Raw genomic sequence first — 20,453 nt, forward strand, 5'->3', positions numbered from 1 at the left:
CAAAGTTGTCACAGTAAGATGTCATCATGGGCACCATACCCAAGACTCTCCTATCAACAGTGGACTGAATACATATTTAGTCTTATATCAACCATAAATGTTTTCAATTTCAAATTGTTGTAGAACAAAAAGAAAACAAGAAGGCCTGTAAGGATTAGGATTAGGCCTGGTACACACAGATATTTTTGAGAGAAATTTACAAGAAATTTGTTTGGCCTCTTTGGTGCATCTTTATGTAGCCCAGGTATTTTAGCTACATCCTCTTGCATTCAATGCTTTGGGCAAATATGTCACGGTTGTGGGTAGTGAAGGGTGAGGAAAGCACGGGAAGGCATGGAGGACCCAAATGCATTGAAGCAGGGAGCCAAGGCAGGAGTAGCGGAATCTCAAAAATCTTTTTTTTCAAGAAACAAAATGCCAAACAAAAATACTCAAAGTAACAAATTATGACTAAAACCTAAACTCGAAAGTTGACGGGACTTTCAAAGACACCAGAGACAAAATTGTACAACTCCACACGGCTGGAAAGTGCTACGGAGAAATTGACAAAAAGCTTGATGAAAAAAGGTCCACTGTGGGAGCAATCATTAGTAAATGGAAGAAGCTAAACATGACGGTCAATCTCAATCGGAGTGGAGCCTCATTCAAGATTCCAACTCATGGGGTCTCAGTGATCCTTAGAAAGGTGAGGAAAGAGCCCAGGGCTGCATGACAGGACTTGGTCAATGACCTGAAAACAGCCGGGACCACCGTTTCCAAGGTAACTGTTGGTCTTGGTTTGAAATCATGCATGGCACGGAAGGTTCCCCTGCTTAAACCAGAACATGTCAAGGCGCGTATTAACTTTGCCAATGACCATTTGGATGACACAGAAGAGTCATGGGAGAAGGTTTTGTGGACAGATGAGACCAAAATGGAACTTTTTGGTCATAATTCCACCAACCGTGTTTGGAGGAAGACGAACGATGAGAACACCATCCCTACTGTGAAGGATGGGGGTGGTAGCATCATGCTTTGGGAGTATTTTCCTGCAAATGGGACAGGACGACTGCACTGCATTAAGGAGAGGATGACCGCGGCCATGTATTGTGAGATTTTGGCGAACAACGTCTTTCCCTCAGTCAGAGCATTGAAGATGGGTCGTGGCTGGGTCTTTCAACATGACAATGACCCGAAGCACAAAGCCAGGAGTGGCTCCGTAAGAAGCATATCAAGGTTCCGGCGTGACCTAGCCAGTCTCCAGACCTAAACCCAATCGAAAATCTTTAGAGTGAACTGAAACTCCGTGTTTCTCAGCGACAGCCCAGAAACCTGTCTGATCTAGAGAAGATCTGTGTGGAGGACTGGGCCAAAATCCCTCCTGCAGTGTGTGCGAGCCTGGTTAACAACTACAGGAAACGTTCAACCTGGAATTGCAAACAAAGGCTACTGTACCAAATATTAACATTGGCTTTCTCAAGTGTCCAAATACTTATTTGTAGCTGTATCACACAAATAAATGAAAAAAAAAAACATACATTGTGATTTCTGGATTTAGTTTTTAGATTATCTTTCACACCCCTCCATGATTTCTAAGTGGGAGAACCTGCAATATAGCAGGGTGTTCAAATACTTATTTTCTTCACTGTAAGACTTTTCTATCCAATGATATTTGTGTACATAAAAGAATTTTTAAGGGATTTTAGAAGTGTTAGTAACAATGTTATGTGAATAAACACGATGAAGGCACCTTCACAACGAGCGACTTGGCTGAACCCGATTGAGTCTGCCACTGAAATGAGCAATGCTTCTGCACCGCCTTGCACCATGTACTATCTAAAAAAATAAAACTTTGTGCTTTGAAGCCATAATTAACGATGAAGAATTTATTATGTTACAGTGGATAAAAATCCAAAACCTGTCACCAAAATGTATGCGAAATGTATGAAGTCAATCACCTTTTTCTTCCTAAACTATTGTGTATGCGCATCAGGAACAACAACAAGGTATGTGAGGTTTACTGTATATTGTTGCCTGTTGACCCAATACAGTATTTCATCCACAAATATTTGTCAGCGATTTCAAGATCTTCACAACCACAAGCTTTTCTAAGTCATCTTTTACGAGTAAATGTTAGGTAGAGATCTTTAATAATGCACTCTCTGATGCCCTAAATGTGTCGAAATGAATTAGTAGACAGCAATTGTGGCATTTAAGAGATTGAACTTTATTTTTAAACTAAAATACAAAATAAACACAAATAAACTACTAGAGTTTAAAAAGAGTGAATACGTTTTCCCATTACTTACGATATCTTTGCATTATCCACCAGCCATTACATACGCTCCTTACATACACTAATATATGAAGCATCTCCACATACTCTACATATCCCCCAAAAACTCTCCTTATATATAACATTCAGTCTAAACATTGAAAGTACATTTATACATACACCTGCTAATATACCCAATTGTTGTTCCCTATATTCATAGGTCTACACAGAAGTTTTGGAATAGTGAACTGGTCTTTTCCAGATATCCTAATTTACGATTGCTCATTATTGTGCTTTTATTTAGGATGGTTAATGGCATAATTAGTGCTTGTTAATCTTCAACATTATTACAAGTATTGTAAAATGATGAAACAATAGTAAAGGAGCTCTGCAGAGAAGTCTGACAGTAAAAAAAAAAGAAAAAAAAAGGATAAAACATCACAGGTCTGTCTTACTCCAGTAACACGTAAAAAGGATTGTGATGTCAAGTGTTTCAAGCATGAGAGGAAATGGAGTCTACAATATGTTAGCCTCACGAGAGGCAGGCTTCAAAAGAGAAACAATGTGCTGAACAGCTTTTCGAAACCAGGGGTAAAAAAGGGCGTAAATTAAGGGGTTCACACATGAGTTGAAACCATACAAATCAACAACATATTTTGCCAGTGAACTAAAATTCTCATTATCAGCCATCAGAATGACACTATAATACGGACAGAGAGACCAGAACGAGAACACAGAGAGTCCTTGCCGCCTTCAACTCAAATGCCTTTGCTCTGAAAGGGGCAGAATCTTGTAATTTGACACATTTAACATGTGAGCGGATGGTTCGTGCCTGAGAAACAGCGACCACAAACACTCTCGTGTACAACGTGATGATGATGCTGACAGGAAGGACAAAGTTTGTGACGGGGTCCAGAATGCCTGCGTGAACCTCAAAACTATTGATGCACTGTCCGTGGCATGAGTTGTAGATTCCAGGATGACTCAATTGGGCCTTTAAGAGGATGGCACAGTATAGAACAGAAGTCACCCAAGAGAGACAAACACAAAGTTGAATTCTTTTCACAGTGACTTTGACATTATAATGCAGAGGATTGCAAATAGCGACATAACGGTCAACAGATATCAGGAATATGTTTCCGACCAAGGAGGATGCTGTTGTGAAACTCATGTAGTACCACAGAGAACAAACAATGTCACCAAGAAACCAGCAGGAGATCCTCACGTAGCTCTGACTTGGCATTGCCACCAAGCCCACCAGCAAGTCAGAGACGGTGAGGGAGAGGAGGAGAAGGTTGGTGGGTGTGTGGAGCTGCCTGCACACCAAGAAAAAATAAAATCTGTCACACATACAACACACTGTGCAAAGACCTTTGCAGACCAATGAGTCTGCAGAAAGCATCATTCAAAACACTCTCATACTACAATACAATATGGTGGTTCCTTGAGTGAAATGAGAAAATAATGAACATTAACAGCCTGAGCTCAAACTTGCAGAAGTGCTCAAACACATGAGGGTGAGCGAAAAAGACGTGACGTGCCTTAAGTGGGAGATAGAGATGATGACGAGCAGGTTGAGCAGCACAGTGAGGACGCATTCAGTGGACAACAGGACACTGAAAAGAACACCATCAGACCAGTCAGATGAGGGCTTCCTGCAGGAAGTGTTGGCCTGCTGTGGAAAGCAGAGATCTGATTGGTCGTTAATGTCCATGGAAAAGCAGGAGCTCACACGGCCTTCTGTCTGAACCAATCTGTTTCCATCTCATTTAAGTGTTTCTAGTACCTCCCTCAAGCAAATATGATTGGGTCAAAGTTGTCAGAGAAAGATGTCATGGTGAGCGCCATTACCCAGACTCTTCTATCAACAGTAACACAAATACAAATGTAGTCTTACATCACACATAAATGTTTTCATCCTGAACATCTTGTAGGACTAAAAGCCAACAAATAGACCTGCCTGAGGATTGGAATTAGGCCTGGTACACATAAACATTTTTCGACCTGACATATCAAAATATCTGCCATTTTGCCGGTTTGTTTGTACAGTTGGTTACAGATTGGGTGGGGGCGGCTCCAAGGGGACTTTTGTGTGGCGATGCACCTTAGCCCGCTGACAGGCCACGCACGAGTCGACCCAGGCCTGCACATCTTTCTTAAGACCGCGCCACACGAACCTCTAGGCCACCAGCCTCACGGAGGGTTTCCTTCTGGGGTGGTAGAGGTTGTGGACCGCCTCGAAAACAGCTCGCCGCCAGTTTGCAGGGACCAGCGGCTGAGGCTGGTCAACCGAGAGGTCGCACAGCAACCTGACGCCCGAGTCACCAACCGCGACTTCCTCGAGGTGCAAACCCGTGTCAGAACTCTTGAGGGCCTGCACCCTGTGGTCCGAGGCCTGGTCTGCGCTCATGCGGGAGTAGTCGAGACCTAGATGCACAGTGCCGACGATCGCCCTGGAGAGGCAGTACGCGACCACATTGGATTTGCCAGCAATGTGTTGGATGTCCATAGTGTACTCCGAGATGAACGACAGTTGGCGTTGCTGGCGGGTGGACCACGGCTCGGCCACCTTGGACATGGTGGAAGTGAGGGGTTTATGGTCCACATATGCCGTGAACACATGGCCTTCCAATAGGGAGCGGAAGTGGTGGATCGCCAGCCAGAGGCCGAAGAGCTCCCTATGGAACGTGCTGTATTTGCGCTCCCTGGGGACCAGCTAGTGGCTGAAAAAAGCAAGCGGTTGCCAGGCACCGCGGACCCACTGTTCGAATACGGCTCCAACAGCGTAGTCCGATGCGTCGTTAGTGAGAGCGACAGGGGCCCCGTGGGTCGGGTGGGCCAGCATAGCGGTACGACTCAGCGCGGCCTTCGTAGCCTCGAAGGCTTCCATCCTCTCGGCCGTCCATTCAACGTCCCGGTTGGGGGCCTTGTCTTTAAGAGCCTCATAGAGCGGGCGCATGATGTGGGCCGCCCGGCGGATGAACCGGTGGTAGAAAGTCACCATCCCCAGGAACTCCCGGAGGTCCCAAGCCGAGCGAGGTCGGGGAAAAGCAGAGACGGCCTCCACCTTTGCCGGAAGGGGGGCGGCGCCGTTCTTGTCAATGAGGTGCCCGAGGAACTGGATAGAGGGCACCCCGAAAACACACTTCGCCAGGTTGATGATTAGGCCATGCTGCTCAAGTCTTGCGAAGAGGTCGAGGAGGTGCATCAGATGTTCATCCTCCGACGAGCTGGCGACGAGGATGTCATCCAAATAGACGAACACAAATGGCAAGTCCCTGAGCACAGAATCCATTAAACGCTGGAAAGATTGTGCCGCGTTTTTAAGACCAAACGGCATCCTCAGAATTTCGAACAGTCCAAACGGAGTGATTACAGCCGTCTTGGGAACGTCTGAGGGGTGCACGGGAACCTGGTGGTACCCCCGCACCAGGTTGACCTTGGAGAACAGGATTTTGCCCACCACATAGGCCGAGAAGTCTTGAATGTGTGGAACAGGGTAGCGGTCGGGCGTAGCGGCGTCGTTAAGGCGGCGGTGGTCACCACACGGTCGCCACCCGCCACTCGGTTTAGGGACGATGTGTACTGGCGAGGCCCACGGGCTATCCGAGTGGCGGACGATGCCCAGGCGCTCCATGTTAGCAAACTCGGACTTAGCGACTGCTAGCTTCTCGGGGTCAAGCCGTCGGGCCCTCGCGTGAATCGGGGGGCCCTCGGTCTCAATGTGGTGCTCGACCCCATGTTTAGTCGTGGCAGAGGAGAAAGTGCGCCGTGTTAAGCCAGGGAACTCACCAAGGAGGAGCTGGTACTTGGTGCCGTCCAAGAGCGAACTGGAGAGACCACCATAAGTCGCCTCATTGCGGACGCAGGCGACCGTGGAAAAAGTCAGTGCATCCACCAGACGGGCCCTCTTAACATCCACCAGCAGCACGTGGGCACAAAAAAAAATCAGCACCGAGGAGAGGGAATGAGACATCGGCAGTGACAAAGTCCCATGTAAAGCGCTGACTCCTGAAACACAAGTCCACAGTCCTTATACCATAAGAGCGGATAGGGGAGCCATTAGCCAACAGTAGGGGTGGCCCATGAGTCCCGCCAGCGGCGTCCTCCGCAGTGGCCGTCAGGACGCTCCTCTGGCCCCGGTGTCGCAAAGGAATTTGCACCCGGAAAGGGTGTCCTTGACGAACAGCAGCTGGCTCTTCGCGCCCACGCTCACGGCCGCTGCGAAGCGTGGGCTTTGGCGTTTCCGGACTCGTCGTAGTTGCAAGGGGCGCGGCACCTCTTCGCTTTTGCACCGAAATGGGCATGAAAGTAGCACAAGCCTGTGCCAGCACGGCCGTCGGTGGCGATGGGGCCCCTGCTGGATGCCACCCCCGCACCCGGAGGCTAGTAACTGCGCGTCAGTGACAGTACTGTTAGCGAGCGCCGTCTGAACATGCGGTGGCGTGTGCCTGAGAAACAGTTCCATGAAAATGAAATTGGGCTCTTCCGTGCCCAGCAGGTTTAGCATCATTTCCATGAGTTCGGAAGGTTTGCTGTCCCCCAGTCCATTAATAGCCAACAGACGTCGGGCACGCTCCGGCCGTGAAAGCTCAAAAACCTTGAGAAGGTGAGCCTTGATCCCAGCATACTTATCTCGGGCCGGGGGAGAGGTGATGATGTTCACTGCTCTGGCCGCCGTTGAGCTCCCGAGGGCTGAGACAACGTGGTAGTAACGCGTGGAATTATCCCGCAGAGGGCGAACTGAGCCTCCGTCTGCGCGAACCACACTGCCGCGGACGTCTCCCAAAACTCCGGCAATTTGAGGATGGCGGTTGCCATGTTCGGTTCAGTCTCGAAAACGCCGGGACTGATGTCGTGGTCACCAGTGGAGCGCCAGAGAAAAGGAGCCGGAGGCGGAGTGTCGGACACAGGAACAAAACTCGTTTTATTGCTAGACATCAAAACACTACTCACATAACGGTGGGAACTCTCTGAACCTTCACTCCGGAAGAGCAACAACAAAAACAGTCCATGCGGAACCCCGCACCCCAACTCGAGGTCCCGCGGGTGAATTATGTAAACAACACAACCCCGTTAAAAGTTGGTACAGGTAAAACTAGAGTATAATAGAGTAGCAATTAGGTCATAGGTTTTCTTTATGCAATATGGTGGAATATCTGTTAAACTGTGTGTGCTGACTTTATTTTCTTTTGGAGGGATTTTTATTTAAATGTGTTTAATACGTTTGTGAAAAAGAAATACTGTTGTTTCTCATTTTGTTGTTGAAACCATTGTTTAAGAAGGACAGGAAGTGACGTATTGAGGAGATGTGGGAAAAGGACAGAAAAAAAGGCTAGACGGAGTGGAAGGGAGGAGTGGTTGTTGGAGGGCAACGAAAAGACAAAGAACGTGAACGGTGGACATTTATCAAAAGTTGATCGACGTGTTCGACAAGAACTGTTGAAAGTTGGGATAGTGTGTCGTTTGAGTGGACTACTCAAATCAAGCCGTAACGTGGTGGAGTTAGCCGCTAACACAGGGGCTAAGTGCATGCATGGGACTTGACTTGAGTGCTAGCAACCAGCTAATGCTAGCTAGCGAGCCTGTGTGTTGGACCACGAAGGAGAGGACAAGGGCGCTAGCGTCGAGCTAACGCGGCTAGCGAGGCTGTGTTTGGACTTCAAGGAAGGACAAGGGGCAAGGACCGTGAGGACGCCGGACAGAGGAAGAACCACCTTCACCTTTCTTCAGGACTTCAAAGAAGGACAAGGGACGAGGACCGTGAGGACTCCGGACAGAGGAAAAACCACCTTCACCTTTCTTCCCTCCTGCCTTGGGAACAATTTTGTTTGCTTGCTGGCTATATTCATATTTGCTGGGGCCCTGAGCATGTGTGCATTGTGTACCTGTTAACTTGACTTTGTTTATTTGACTGTTGTGTATATATGTTTGATTTTTCCATCCTTTGTTTTGTTATTAAATGTTCACACTTTTTGTTACATAACCACTTTTATTATTTGGCTATCTGCAAGACAGTTAAAATAGTGGTGAGTTTATTTGGTAGCTTGATTATTTAAATGAGGATAATATTAACTCACAAGGGGAAATATTATTTCAGAGACTTTTGATTGAGAATTAAATGCACAAGTAAAGAGTAAAATTGTAATAGACCTTTAGAGTAATTAACGTTGAGTTAATTTATTAGTTTCGTACTTTGGAGTAAGAAAAGAACTCAGGTGGCTACCTCGTATTATAAGTATAAGTATTTTATACTAGAGAGGCGCTACATAAGGAAAACAGAAACATCTCTTGTTCTTTATTCTTGTTACTTTGTTGTTCTTTATTCTGAATGTGGTACCAGGGAAGCACCGACTGCCGTAGAAAAATACCTTGTGAGTTTTTACACACTTGGCTAATAAAGCCGATTCTAATTCTGAATTCAGAGTGTCATGACTCAGGGGAAGTTGTAAATATTGAACGTGTTTGTTATTTAAGATTGTTGGCATGACCCGTTTCAGATCCTAAAATTGTGACAAATTTACTCTTCTTCACACAGATCAGATTTAAGGATAATCTTATGACATTAATTCCTAAGGGTTTGACTAGATATTGTGGGGAAATGAGGGAGAGAGAGCGAGAGAGAGAGCATGCACACGAACAACAACAATAAGGTACAGTGTGTCAGTTTAATCCTCTATTGATATTGTTGCCTGATGACCCAATACAGTACAGTATTTCATTCACAAATATCCATTGCCATTTCATTTAATGCTGTGACTTATTTGTAATGTTTGTCAAAGATTTCAATCCCTTAAGCCCTAAGTGTGGCACAATGAATGTGCAGAAAACAATAGTGGGATTTGATTGATGGAATGAAGCTTTTGTTTGGAAATATAAAACACAAAATAAGCAAAACTGAAAAATCTACTGTCAGTTCAAAAAGCTTTTTACCATGACCATGATGTCTGTATATTACCCATCAAGAACTGCCGCATCACAAACATACAGTACATACATCCATCCATACAAACACTGGTAGATGGAAAAAAAAACCTCCACACACATACCCAAAATTACTTTCACATATATATCATATTCAGTATAAACACTTAGAAGTCCATTTATACATATACTTGCTAATATGCCGAAATGTTCTTCCCTATATTCAACAGTGTACTTTTATGTATGGGGTTAATGACATCAACACAATATTGCAAATAGAGTACAATGATTGAACAAAATACACAGTGCACTGATATACTGTCTAGTGAAGGAGCTCTGCAGAGAACTGAAGTGACAGTAAAGTGATTTGAAAAAGTACACATTAAACATCACAACTTTGTCATATTGCAGTAGCACATGTCAATAACATTTGAATGTTAGCATTTCAAACATGATAACAAACTGAGTCTACAGTATGTTGGCCTCACGGGAGGAAGGATGCAGAATGCGAAGAGTGACAATGTGCTTGACAGCTTTTCTAAACCAGGGGTAAAAAAGGGCATATATTAAGGGGTTCACACACGAGTTGACATCATACAAATAAAGAACATATTTCATCACGGAACCGAATTTCTCATTATCAGCCACCAGACTGACAATATAATACGGACAGAAACACACCAGAAAGACCAAAACGAGAACACCGATAGTCCTGGCTGCCTTCAACTCGGATGACTTTGCTCTGAAAGGGGCAGAATGTTGTAATTTGACACATGTAACGTGGGAGCGCATGGCTCGTGCCTGAGAAACTGCGACAACAAACACTCTCATGTACAGCGTGATAATGATGATGAGAGCAAGGACAAAGCTTACGACAATGTCCAGAATGCCTGCGTAAACCTCAAAGCCGATGACACACTCGCCGTGGCATGAGTTGTACATTCCAGGATGACCCAATTGATCATTTAAAATGATGGCGGAGTATAGAAGAGCTGCCATCCAAGAGAGACAAACACAGCATTGAATTCTTCTCACAGTGACATTGACATTATAATGCAGAGGATCACAAATAGCCATATAACGGTCAGCAGATATCAAGACCATGTTTCCGACCGAGGAGGTTGCTACTGTGAAGGTCATGTAGTTCCACAGAGAACAAGCAATGTCACCGAGAAACCAGCAGGATATCGTGACGTAGATTGCACCAGGTACTGCCACCAGGCCCACCAACAAGTCAGAGATGGCGAGGGAGAGGAGGAGAAGGTTGGTGGGGGTATGGAGTTGCCTGCACACAACAAAAAAGAAAAAATTTGTTACACACGCGACACACTGTACAAAGCTTTTTGCAGACCAATATGAAAGGGCAGAATGTCATTCAAAACAAAAAAACATTATAATACACTGTTATTTCCAGTCTGAGATCAACCTTGCAAAGGTGTTCAAACACGATAAGACGTGCCTGAAGTAAGAGATCGAGATGATGACGAGCAGGTTGAGCAGTACATTGAGGACGCATTCAGCAGACAGCAGGATAATAAAAAGAGCACCATCAGATGAAGGCTTCCTGCAGGAAGTGTTGGCCTGCTGTGGAAAGCAGAGATCCGAATGGTTGGTGGTGTCCATGGAAGTGCAGGAGCACAGAAGGCCTTCTGTCTTCACCGATCTGTTGTCCATCTCATTTAAGTGTTTCTAGTACCTCCCCCAGGCAAATGTGATTGGGTCAAAGTTGTCACAGTAAGATGTCATCATGGGCACCATACCCAAGACTCTCCTATCAACAGTGGACTGAATACATATTTAGTCTTATATCAACCATAAATGTTTTCAATTTCAAATTGTTGTAGAACAAAAAGAAAACAAGAAGGCCTGTAAGGATTAGGATTAGGCCTGTTACACACAGATATTTTTGAGAGAAATTTACAAGAAATTTGTTTGGCCTCTTTGGTGCATCTTTATGTAGCCCAGGTATTTTAGCTACATCCTCTTGCATTCAATGCTTTGGGCAAATATGTCACGGTTGTGGGTAGTGAAGGGTGAGGAAAGCACGGGAAGGCATGGAGGACCCAAATGCATTGAAGCAGGGAGCCAAGGCAGGAGTAGCGGAATCTCAAAAATCTTTTTTTTCAAGAAACAAAGTGCCAAACAAAAATACTCAAAGTAACAAATTATGACTAAAACCTAACGTCGAAAGTTGACGGGACTTTCAAAAATGCAATGAGCAACAAAGTATTAAGAAACCCGTGACATGGATAATGGACCAACAAGACCAACCGAAATGCACAGAGCTTGAACAGATAACAACAAACATGGATATATATATATATCCATCCATTTTCTTCACCACTTATCCTCACGAGGGTCGCAGGGAGTGTTGGAGTCTATCCCAGCTGTTAGTGGACAGGATTGCCAGCCAATCGCAGGGCACATACAGACGAACAACCATTCGCACTCACAATCACACCTAGGGGCAATTTAGAGTGTCCAATTAATGTTGCATGTATTTGAAATGTGGGAGGAAACCGGAGTGCCTGGAGGAAACCCACACAGGCACGGGAGAACATGCAAACTCCACACTGACGGGTCCGGGATTGAACCTGGGACCTCATAACTGTGATCCAACGCTTTATCAGCAAATCCACCATGCCGCCCTATATATATAGATACACACACACACACACACACACACACACCACACACACACACACACACACACACACAGACTCACACACAACACTCATACACAACTGCACGAGGACCATTAATTAATTTCTTTTCCATGGATTTTTTTGGGGGGGTACTGATTCAGCTTTTCTCAATTGCAGCCCTCTTGGGGCACAAGCCAGTGCAATCTGTAAGCTGGTCCCAAACCCGTATAAATGCAGAGGGTTGCGCCAGGAAGGGTCTGCAGTGGAAAACTTTGCCAAACAAATATGTCATGGCTCGGATTAACAAAATCCGCCCCCAGCACCATTAACCTGCAGGGCATCGATAGAAATTCAGCTACTGCGTGTCGGAGACAAAGAAGAAGAGGAAAGCGGATTCATTGTCAGAAGAAGAGGAATACACAAAGCCTACAACTGAGTGTAGGGACTTTGAATGACGAAACTATGGCAGGAAAAGCTCAGGGGTTGGTTGACATGATAATTAGGAAAAGGTTACTATATTGTGCATCCGAGAGAGCAGGTGGAAAGGAAGTCAGGCTAGAAGTATCAGGGCAGGGTTTAAATAATTACACCATGGAGTAAATGGGAAGAGAAATGGAGTAGGGACTATTTTAAAGGAAGAGCTGGCTAAGAATGTCTTTGAGGTGGAAAGAGTACCAGATGGAGTCATGAGGCTGAAACTTGAAATTGAGGGTGTTCTGTATATTGTGATTAGTGGCTATGCCCCACAGGTAGGATGTGACCGAGAGTTGAAAGAGGAATTCTAGAAGGAACTAAGTGAAGTAGTTCTGAGCATCCCAGACAGAGAGAGAGTTCTGATTAGTGCAGATTGTAATGGACATGTAGGTGAAAGAAACAAGGATGATGACGATGGGTAAATATGGCATCCAGGAAAGGAAATTTGAGGGACAGATGGTGGTGGACATTGCAATAAGAATGGAAATGGCAGTCGTGAACTCTTTTTTTTTCCAGAAGAGGTAGGAACTTGGAGTGACCAACAAAAGCGGAGGAAAAAGCATTCAAGTGGATTACATTTTGTCCAGGTAATGTAATCTGAGGGAGGTTACTGACTGTAAAGTCGTGGTGGGGGAGAGTGTAGCTCGAGAGCATGGGATGGTGGTGTGTAGGATGACTCTTGTAATGGGTAGGAAGATTGAGAAGAAAAAGGTAGAGCAGAGAACCATGTGGTGGAAGCTGAGAAAAGAAGAATGCTGTGTTGTCTTTCGGAAACAGGTGAGACAGGGTCTCGATGGAGAGGAGGAGCTCTGGGAAGACTGGACTACTACACCCAAGGTGATCAGAGAAGTAGGCAGGACAGTACTTGGTGTTTCTTCTTGTAGGACAGGGGAGAAGGAGACTCGATGGTCGAACCCCAAGATACAGGAAGTCATACAAGGAAGCGAAGAAGAAGTAGGACACTGAGAGGTCTGAGGAGAGGGGGAAGGAATACATTGAAATGTGACGTAGGGGAAAGGTAGAGGTGGCGATGGCTAAACAAGAGGCAAATGTCGACATGTACACCAGGTTGGATACGAAAGAAGGAGAAAGGGATCTCTACAGGTTGTACAGACAAAGGGATAGAGATGGGAAGGATGTGCAGCAGGTTAGGGTGATTAAGGATAGAGATGGAAATGTGCTGACTGGTGTCAGTAGTGTGCTAAATAGATGGGAAGAATATTTTGAGCAGTTGATAAATGAAGAAAATGAGATGGAAGGAAGAGTAGAAGAGGCAAGTGTAAAGGAACAGGAAGTGGCAATGATTAGTAACGGGGACGTTAGAAAGGCATTTAAAAAGGATGAAAAATGCAAAGATCTCGTGTGGCAGAGAAATATGTGATAATAGTCCAGGGCATGTATGAAGGCAGCAGAACAGTGGTGAGGTGTGCCGTAGGTATGAATTTAAGGTGGAGGCGGGACTGCACCAGGGATCAGCTCTCAGCCCCTTCGTGTTTGCTGTGGTAATGGATGAGTTGACAGATGAGGTTAGACTGGAATCCCCTTGGACCATGACTTTTGCAGATGACATTGTGATATGCAGTGAAAGCAGGGATCAGGTGGAGGAACAATTAGAAAAATAGAGGTATGCACTGGAAAGGAGGGGAATGAAGATGAGCTGAAGTACAATAGAATGTATGTGAATGAGAGGGGTGGGGGAAGAAGAGTGTGGCTCCAGGAAGAAGAGATAGTGAGGGTGGACGACTTCAAATACTTGGGCTCAACAAACCAGAGCGATGGTGTGTGTGGTAAGGAAGTGAAGAAACGTGTCCAAGAAGGTTGGAACAGCTGGTGGAAGGTGTCTGGTGTTCTATGTGACAGAGGAGTATCCGCCAGGATGAAGGGCAAAGTTTATAAAACAGTGGTGAGGCCGGCCATGATTTACGGATTAGAGACGGTGGCACTGAAGAGACAACAGGAAGCAGAACTGGAGGTAGCAGAAATGAAGATGTTGAGGTTCTCGTTCGGAGTGAGCAGGTTGGATAAGATTAGAATTGAGCTCATTGGAGGGACAGCCAAAGTTGGACGTTTTGGAGACAAAGTTCAAGAGAGCAGACTCTGTTTTTTTTCTTCTTTTCCTTTCGGCTTGTCCCGTTAGGGGTCGCCATAGCTTGTCATCTCAGATGAACGCACATTTGTTTGACACAGTTTTACGCCAGATGCCCTTCCTGACTCAGCTCCTCTGCATTTTAGCCCGGGATAGAAGCTCACAGCACCCGGTATTCCCAAGCGGTCTCCCATCCAAGTACTAGCCAGGGCCAAACCCGCTTAGCTTCCGAGATATGACGAGATCGTCCGTTCTCAGGGTAACATGACGGTAAGCAGAATCACACAGACCAACAAAGAGGTAAAACTCTACAAGTGCAAACTAAGCAAAAGCCACCGTTGAATCATTAGGCATTGTTTGAATTTGAGGAATTCTGGTCCCAATTGCGATTCTTCGTTTCGATTCCGGTTCTAAACACTTTTCAATGCGGAGGCTGTGTCAAAAACGTTTACATTATTTACATAAAGTTTGTCCAAATTATGAACTCCCTATTTCCTAGCAGCCTGCAGCAAAAACTCAAATAACATTTTACTCTGCTTTCTTTAAAACCAGTATCAATATCAAACCTATGAACCTTGATTCACCATTATTATTCTTGTATTCTGTACAGTATAAAATAATTCCAGCAATGCAATTACTTTCAATTTGACCCTGAAAATGAGAAGGCTTGAGCGGGTTGCCAGAGAAAAATGTGGAAATGACCTGCTAAAATTCACCTTTCCATTTCAATGAATAAGAAACAGCTTTTCTCCGGCTTAATCAAGATTTTGTTCTCAAATTTCCTCATGCTTTACATACATATCTGCACATAACATTTGTTTGACATAAGTGGCATTAATTCCTGAATTCATATCAGATTCTTACGAAGCAGGGCTCATTTAACACTTTTCTATCCAATGATAATTGTGTACATAATAAGAGAATTTTAAAGGTATTTTAGAAGTGTTAGTAACAATGTTGTAGCGCCGGAGAAAAGGAGTCGGAGGCGGAGTGTCGGACACAGAAACAGAACTTGCTTTATTGTTCGACATCACCAAACTCCTCGCATAACGGCGGGAACTCTGTTAACCTTTCCTCCGGAAGCGCAACAACAAAAACAGTCCGTGCGGAACCCCGCACCCCAACTCGAGGTCCCGCGGGTGAATTATGTAAACACCACACAAGCCCCCCCAGAATTCACCCATATTCAAAATCCTTGTGCCGTGGAGGGATGATGACCCGACCCCGGCACTGTAGGGGCCGATGGGGGCGGGGCCGCACTGTCCATTGAGTCACGGGACAAGGGCTCAGGCGGGGTCAAGGGTACCCCGGCGGGCGCAGGGGCACAGGGCAAAGGGGGACGACCCCGGTGCGGGGGGAGGGCCAACCCCAAAGGCTGGGCAATGTCCAGGTGCGCGGGTTTGACCCTGTCCACGGAAACAGTCTCGGGTCTGCCGCCAATGTCCACGAGCAGGCTCTTATCCCCGTGCTCCAGGACCCTGAACGGCCCGTCGTATGGGGGGCGGAGAGGTCCACGGTGGGCGTCATGACGAACAAACACAAAATCCGCAGAGCGCAGGTGACGGGGCAGCCGGGCAGCTGGGGTGCCATGTTGCGACGTGGGAACCGGCGCAAACCCTTTTGCGGCCTCCAGCAGGGAGGACCGTTGCCTGGCTGCGGACCAGGGCACTGTGGCGTCCGGGATGAATTCGCCGGGGACCCGCAGTGGCTGGCCGTAGACGAGTTCGGCGGATGAGGACAACAGGTCCTCCTTGGGGGCGCACCTGAGGCCGAGCATGACCCACGGGAGCTTATCCAACCAGTTGCCGTCCGTCAAGCCGGCACGCAGGGCTGCTTTCATGGAGCGGTGGAACCGCTCGCAAAGACCGTTCGCCTGGGGGTGATAGGCGGTAGTGCGGTGCAGCTTGACCCCCAAACTCTCAGCGACTGCGTTCCAGAGTTCAGAGGTAAACTGAGGGCCACGATCTGAAGAAAGGTCGCACGGCGTCCCGAAGCGTGCAACCCACGTGCCGATGAACGCCCGGGCCACGTCTGACGACGTTGTCGAGGAGAGGGGAACGGCTTCGGGCCAGCGGGTCGTCCTGTCCACCATGGTGAGCAAGTAGGTGAATCGGTGCGAGGGAGGAAGTGGACCTACCAAGTCAACGTTGACGTGGTCAAACCTCCTCTCAGGGACAGCAAAGGGCTCCAAGGGGGCTTTTGTGTGGCGATGCACCTTAGCCCGCTGACAGGCCACGCACGAGTCGACCCAGGCCTGCACATCTTTCTTGAGACCGCGCCACACGAACTTCTGGGCCACCAGCCTCACGGACGGTTTCCTTCCGGGGTGGGAGAGGTTGTGGACCGCCTCGAAAACAGCTCTTCACCAGTTTGCAGGGACCAGCGGCCGAGGCTGGTCAGCCGAGAGGTCGCACAGCAACCTGACGCCCGAGTCACCAACCGCGACTTCCTCCAGGCGCAAACCCGTGTCAGAAGTCTTGAGGGCCTGCACCCCATGGTCCGAGGCCTGGTCTGCGCTCATGCGGGAGTAGTCGAGACCCAGATGCACAGTGCCGACGATCGCCCTGGAGAGGCAGTCCGCGACCACATTGGATTTGCCGGCGATGTGTTGGATGTCCGTAGTGTACTCAGAGATGAACGACAGTTGGCGTTGCTGGCGGGCGGACCACGGCTCGGCCACCTTGGACATGGCGAAAGTGAGGGGTTTATGGTCCACAGATGCCGTGAACTCACGGCCTTCCAATAGGGAGCGGAAGTGGCGGATCGCCAGCCATAGGCCGAGGAGCTCTCTATCGAACGTGCTGTATTTGCGCTCCCTGGGGACCAGCTGACGGCTGAAAAAGGCAAGCGGTTGCCAGGCGCCGCCGACCCACTGTTCGAATACGGCTCCAACAGCGTAGTCCGATGCATCGGTAGTGAGAGCGACAGGGGCCCCGTGGGTCGGGTGAGCCAGCATAGCGGCACGACTCAGTGCGGCCTTCGTAGCCTCGAAGGCTTCCATCCTCTCGGCCGTCCATTCAACGTCCCGGTTGGGGGCCTTGTCTTTAAGAGCCTCATAGAGCGGGCGCATGATGTGGGCCGCCCGGCGGATGAACCGGTGGTAGAAAGTCACCATCCCCAGGAACTCCCGGAGGCCCCGAGCCGAGCGAGGTCGGGGAAAAGCGGAGACGGCCTCCACCTTTGCCGGAAGGGGGGCGGCGCCGTTCTTGTCTATGAGGTGCCCGAGGAACTGGATAGAGGGCACCCCGAAAACACACTTTGCCGGGTTGATGATCAGGCCATGCTGCTCAAGTCTTGCGAAGAGGTCGCGGAGGTGCATCAGATGTTCATCCTCCGAGGAGCTGGCGACGAGGATGTCATCCAAATAGACGAACACAAATGGCAAGTCCCTGAGCACAGAATCCATTAAACGCTGGAAAGATTGTGCCGCGTTTTTAAGACCAAACGGCATCCTCAGAAACTCGAACAGTCCAAACGGAGTGATTACAGCTGTCTTGGGAACGTCTGAGGGGTGCACGGGAACCTGGTGATACCCGCGCACCAGGTCGACCTTGGAGAACAAGATTTTGCCTGCCAGGTGGGCTGAGAAGTCCTGAATGTGTGGAACAGGGTAGCGGTCGGGCGTAGTGGCGTCGTTAAGGCGGCGGTAGTCACCACACGGTCGCCACCCACCACTCGGTTTAGGGACGATGTGTAGTGGCGAGGCCCACGGGCTATCCGAGCGGCGGACGATGCCCAGACGCTCCATGTTGGCAAACTCGGACTTAGCGACTGCTAGCTTCTCGGGATCAAGCCGTCGGGCCCTCGCGTGGATCGGGGGGCCCTTGGTCTCAATGTGGTGCTCGACCCCATGTTTAGTCGTGGCAGAGGAGAAAGTGGGCCGTGTCAAGGCAGGGAACTCACCAAGGAGGAGTTGGTACTTGGTGCCGTCCGATAGCGAACTGGAGAGACCACCATAAGTCGCCTCATTGCGGACGCAGGCGACCGTGGAAAAAGTCAGTGCATCCACCAGACGGCCCCTCTTAACATCCACCAGCAGCCCGTGGGCACAAAAAAAATCAGCGCCGAGGAGAGGGAATGAGACATCCGCAGTGACAAAGTCCCATGTGAAGCGCTGACTCCCGAAACACAAGTCCACAGTCCTCATGCCATAAGAGCGGATAGGGGAGCCATTAGTGGACAGTAGGGGTGGCCCATGAGTCCCGCCAGCGGCGTCCTCCGCAGTGGCCGTCAGGACGCTCCTCTGGGCGCCGGTGTCACAAAGGAATTTGCGCCCGGAAAGGTTGTCCTTGACGAACAGCAGCCGGCTCTTCGCGCCCACGCTCACGGCCGCTGCGAAGCGTGGGCTTTGGCGTTTCCCGACGCGTCGTAGTTGCAAGGGGCGCGGCACCTCTTCGCTTTCGCACCGAAACGGGCATGGAAGTAGCACAAGCCTGTGCCAGCACGGCCGTCGGTGCCGAAGGGGCCCCTGCTGGATGCCACCCCCGCGCCCGAAGGTGAGTAACTGCGCGTCGCGGCCAGCGTCTCAGGGGAGAAGCGCTGGGTTGCCAGGAAGAAACGGTCGGCCTCCTCGGCCACGGCCCGGGGCTCAGTGATAGTACTGTTCGCGAGCGCCGTCTGAACATGCGGTGGCATATGCCTGAGAAACAGTTCCATGAAAATGAAATTGGGCTCTTCCGTGCCCAGCAGGTTTAGCATCATTTCCATGAGTTCGGAAGGTTTGCTGTCCCCCAGTCCATTAATAGCCAACAGACGTCGGGCACGTTCCGGCCGTGAAAGTTCAAAAACCTTGAGAAGGTGAGCCTTGATCCCAGCATACTTATCTCGGGCCGGGGGAGAGGTGATGAAGTTCACTGCTCTGGCCGCCGTTGAGCTCCCGAGTGCTGAGACAACGTGGTAGTAACGCGTGGAATCATCTGAGATCCCGCGGAGGGCGAACTGAGCCTCAGTCTGTGCGAACCAAGCTGCCGCGGACGTCTCCCAAAACTCCGGCAATTTGAGGATGGCGGTTGCCATGTTCGTTTCAGTCTCGAAAACGCCGGGACTGACGTCGGGGTCACCAGTGTAGCGCCGGAGAAAAGGAGTCGGAGGCGGAGTGTCGGACACAGAAACAGAACTTGCTTTATTGTTCGACATCACCAAACTCCTCGCATAACGGCGGGAACTCTGTTAACCTTTCCTCCGGAAGCGCAACAACAAAAACAGTCCGTGCGGAACCCCGCACCCCAACTCGAGGTCCCGCGGGTGAATTATGTAAACACCACAATGTTATGTGAATAAACACCATGAAGGCAACTTCACAACGAGCGACTTGGCTGAACTGGATTGAGTCTGCCACTATTTTGGGGTGCACACAATCTACTTTTACAGCATATCAAAATTCACCGAAGCTTTCACTCAGAATAAAAATACATTTCTGGAAGTGAGGCACACTTCTCCACCGCCTCGCGCCATGTAGTCCTTAAAAAATAAAATATTGTGCTTTAAAACCATACTTATGTGGTAGTGAATAAAAATCCAAAACCTATGATCAAAATGTATGCAAAATGTATGAAGTCAGTCACCTTCATCCTACACTATTCGTCTTTTCATGGTGCGTGTGTGTGTGTGTGCACTTGTGCGCACGACCGCATGTGTCAGGAACAACAACAACGAGATATGTGAGTTAATAGTTTATTTTGGTACTTGAAAACCCAATACAGTATTTCATTCACAAATATTCTCAGTATTTTCTTTAATACTGTGACTTGAGATATTTGCCAAAGATTTCAAGATCTTAACAACAACCTCGAGCTTTTCTCACTCATCTTTTAAATGTTAGGTAAAGATCTTCTTTAATAATGCCCTCTCTGATACCCTAAATGTGTCGAAATGAATTAGTGGACAGCAATAGTGGCATTGAAGAGATTTAACTTTATTTTGAAACATAAAATACAAAATAAACACAAATAAAACATCTACTGTCTGTTTAAAAAAAGTGACTACCTTTTACCATTACTTACGATACCTTCGTATTTTCCATTATTGCATAGGTAGTCATTGCATACTCTCCATACATACACTTATCTAT

The 20,453-nt window shown here is 48.0% G+C and overlaps 1 protein-coding gene and 1 pseudogene across 1 annotated transcript; both read right to left on the reverse strand.

The window, feature by feature from the left end:
• Positions 1-2,770: 2,770 nt before the first annotated feature.
• LOC133512393 (trace amine-associated receptor 13c-like) lies at positions 2,771-4,007 on the reverse strand (annotated as a pseudogene).
• Positions 4,008-7,580: 3,573 nt separating this feature from the next.
• On the reverse strand, positions 7,581-10,811 carry LOC133512385 (trace amine-associated receptor 13c-like). The gene is made up of 2 exons (XM_061841958.1): positions 10,638-10,811; positions 7,581-10,463 (listed from the first exon to the last, which is right to left on the reverse strand). The coding sequence occupies exons 1-2, from the start codon at positions 10,799-10,801 to the stop codon at positions 9,647-9,649; spliced, it is 981 nt and encodes a 326-aa protein (XP_061697942.1). The 5' UTR covers positions 10,802-10,811; the 3' UTR covers positions 7,581-9,646.
• Between the last annotated feature and the right edge of the window lie 9,642 nt (positions 10,812-20,453).

This window comes from Syngnathoides biaculeatus, chromosome 14 (genome assembly GCF_019802595.1).
Source record: "Syngnathoides biaculeatus isolate LvHL_M chromosome 14, ASM1980259v1, whole genome shotgun sequence".
In the NCBI taxonomy this organism is placed as follows: Eukaryota; Metazoa; Chordata; class Actinopteri; order Syngnathiformes; family Syngnathidae; genus Syngnathoides; species Syngnathoides biaculeatus.

Coding starts and splice junctions, on each gene's coding strand:
- LOC133512385 (XM_061841958.1), bottom strand. CDS start 10,801: ATGGACACCACCAACCATTCGGATCTCTGCTTTCCACAGCAGGCCAAC. Junction 10,464..10,637: donor ATCTCGATCTCTTACTTCAG/GCACGTCTTATC, acceptor TGTTGTGTGCAG/GCAACTCCATACCCCCACCA.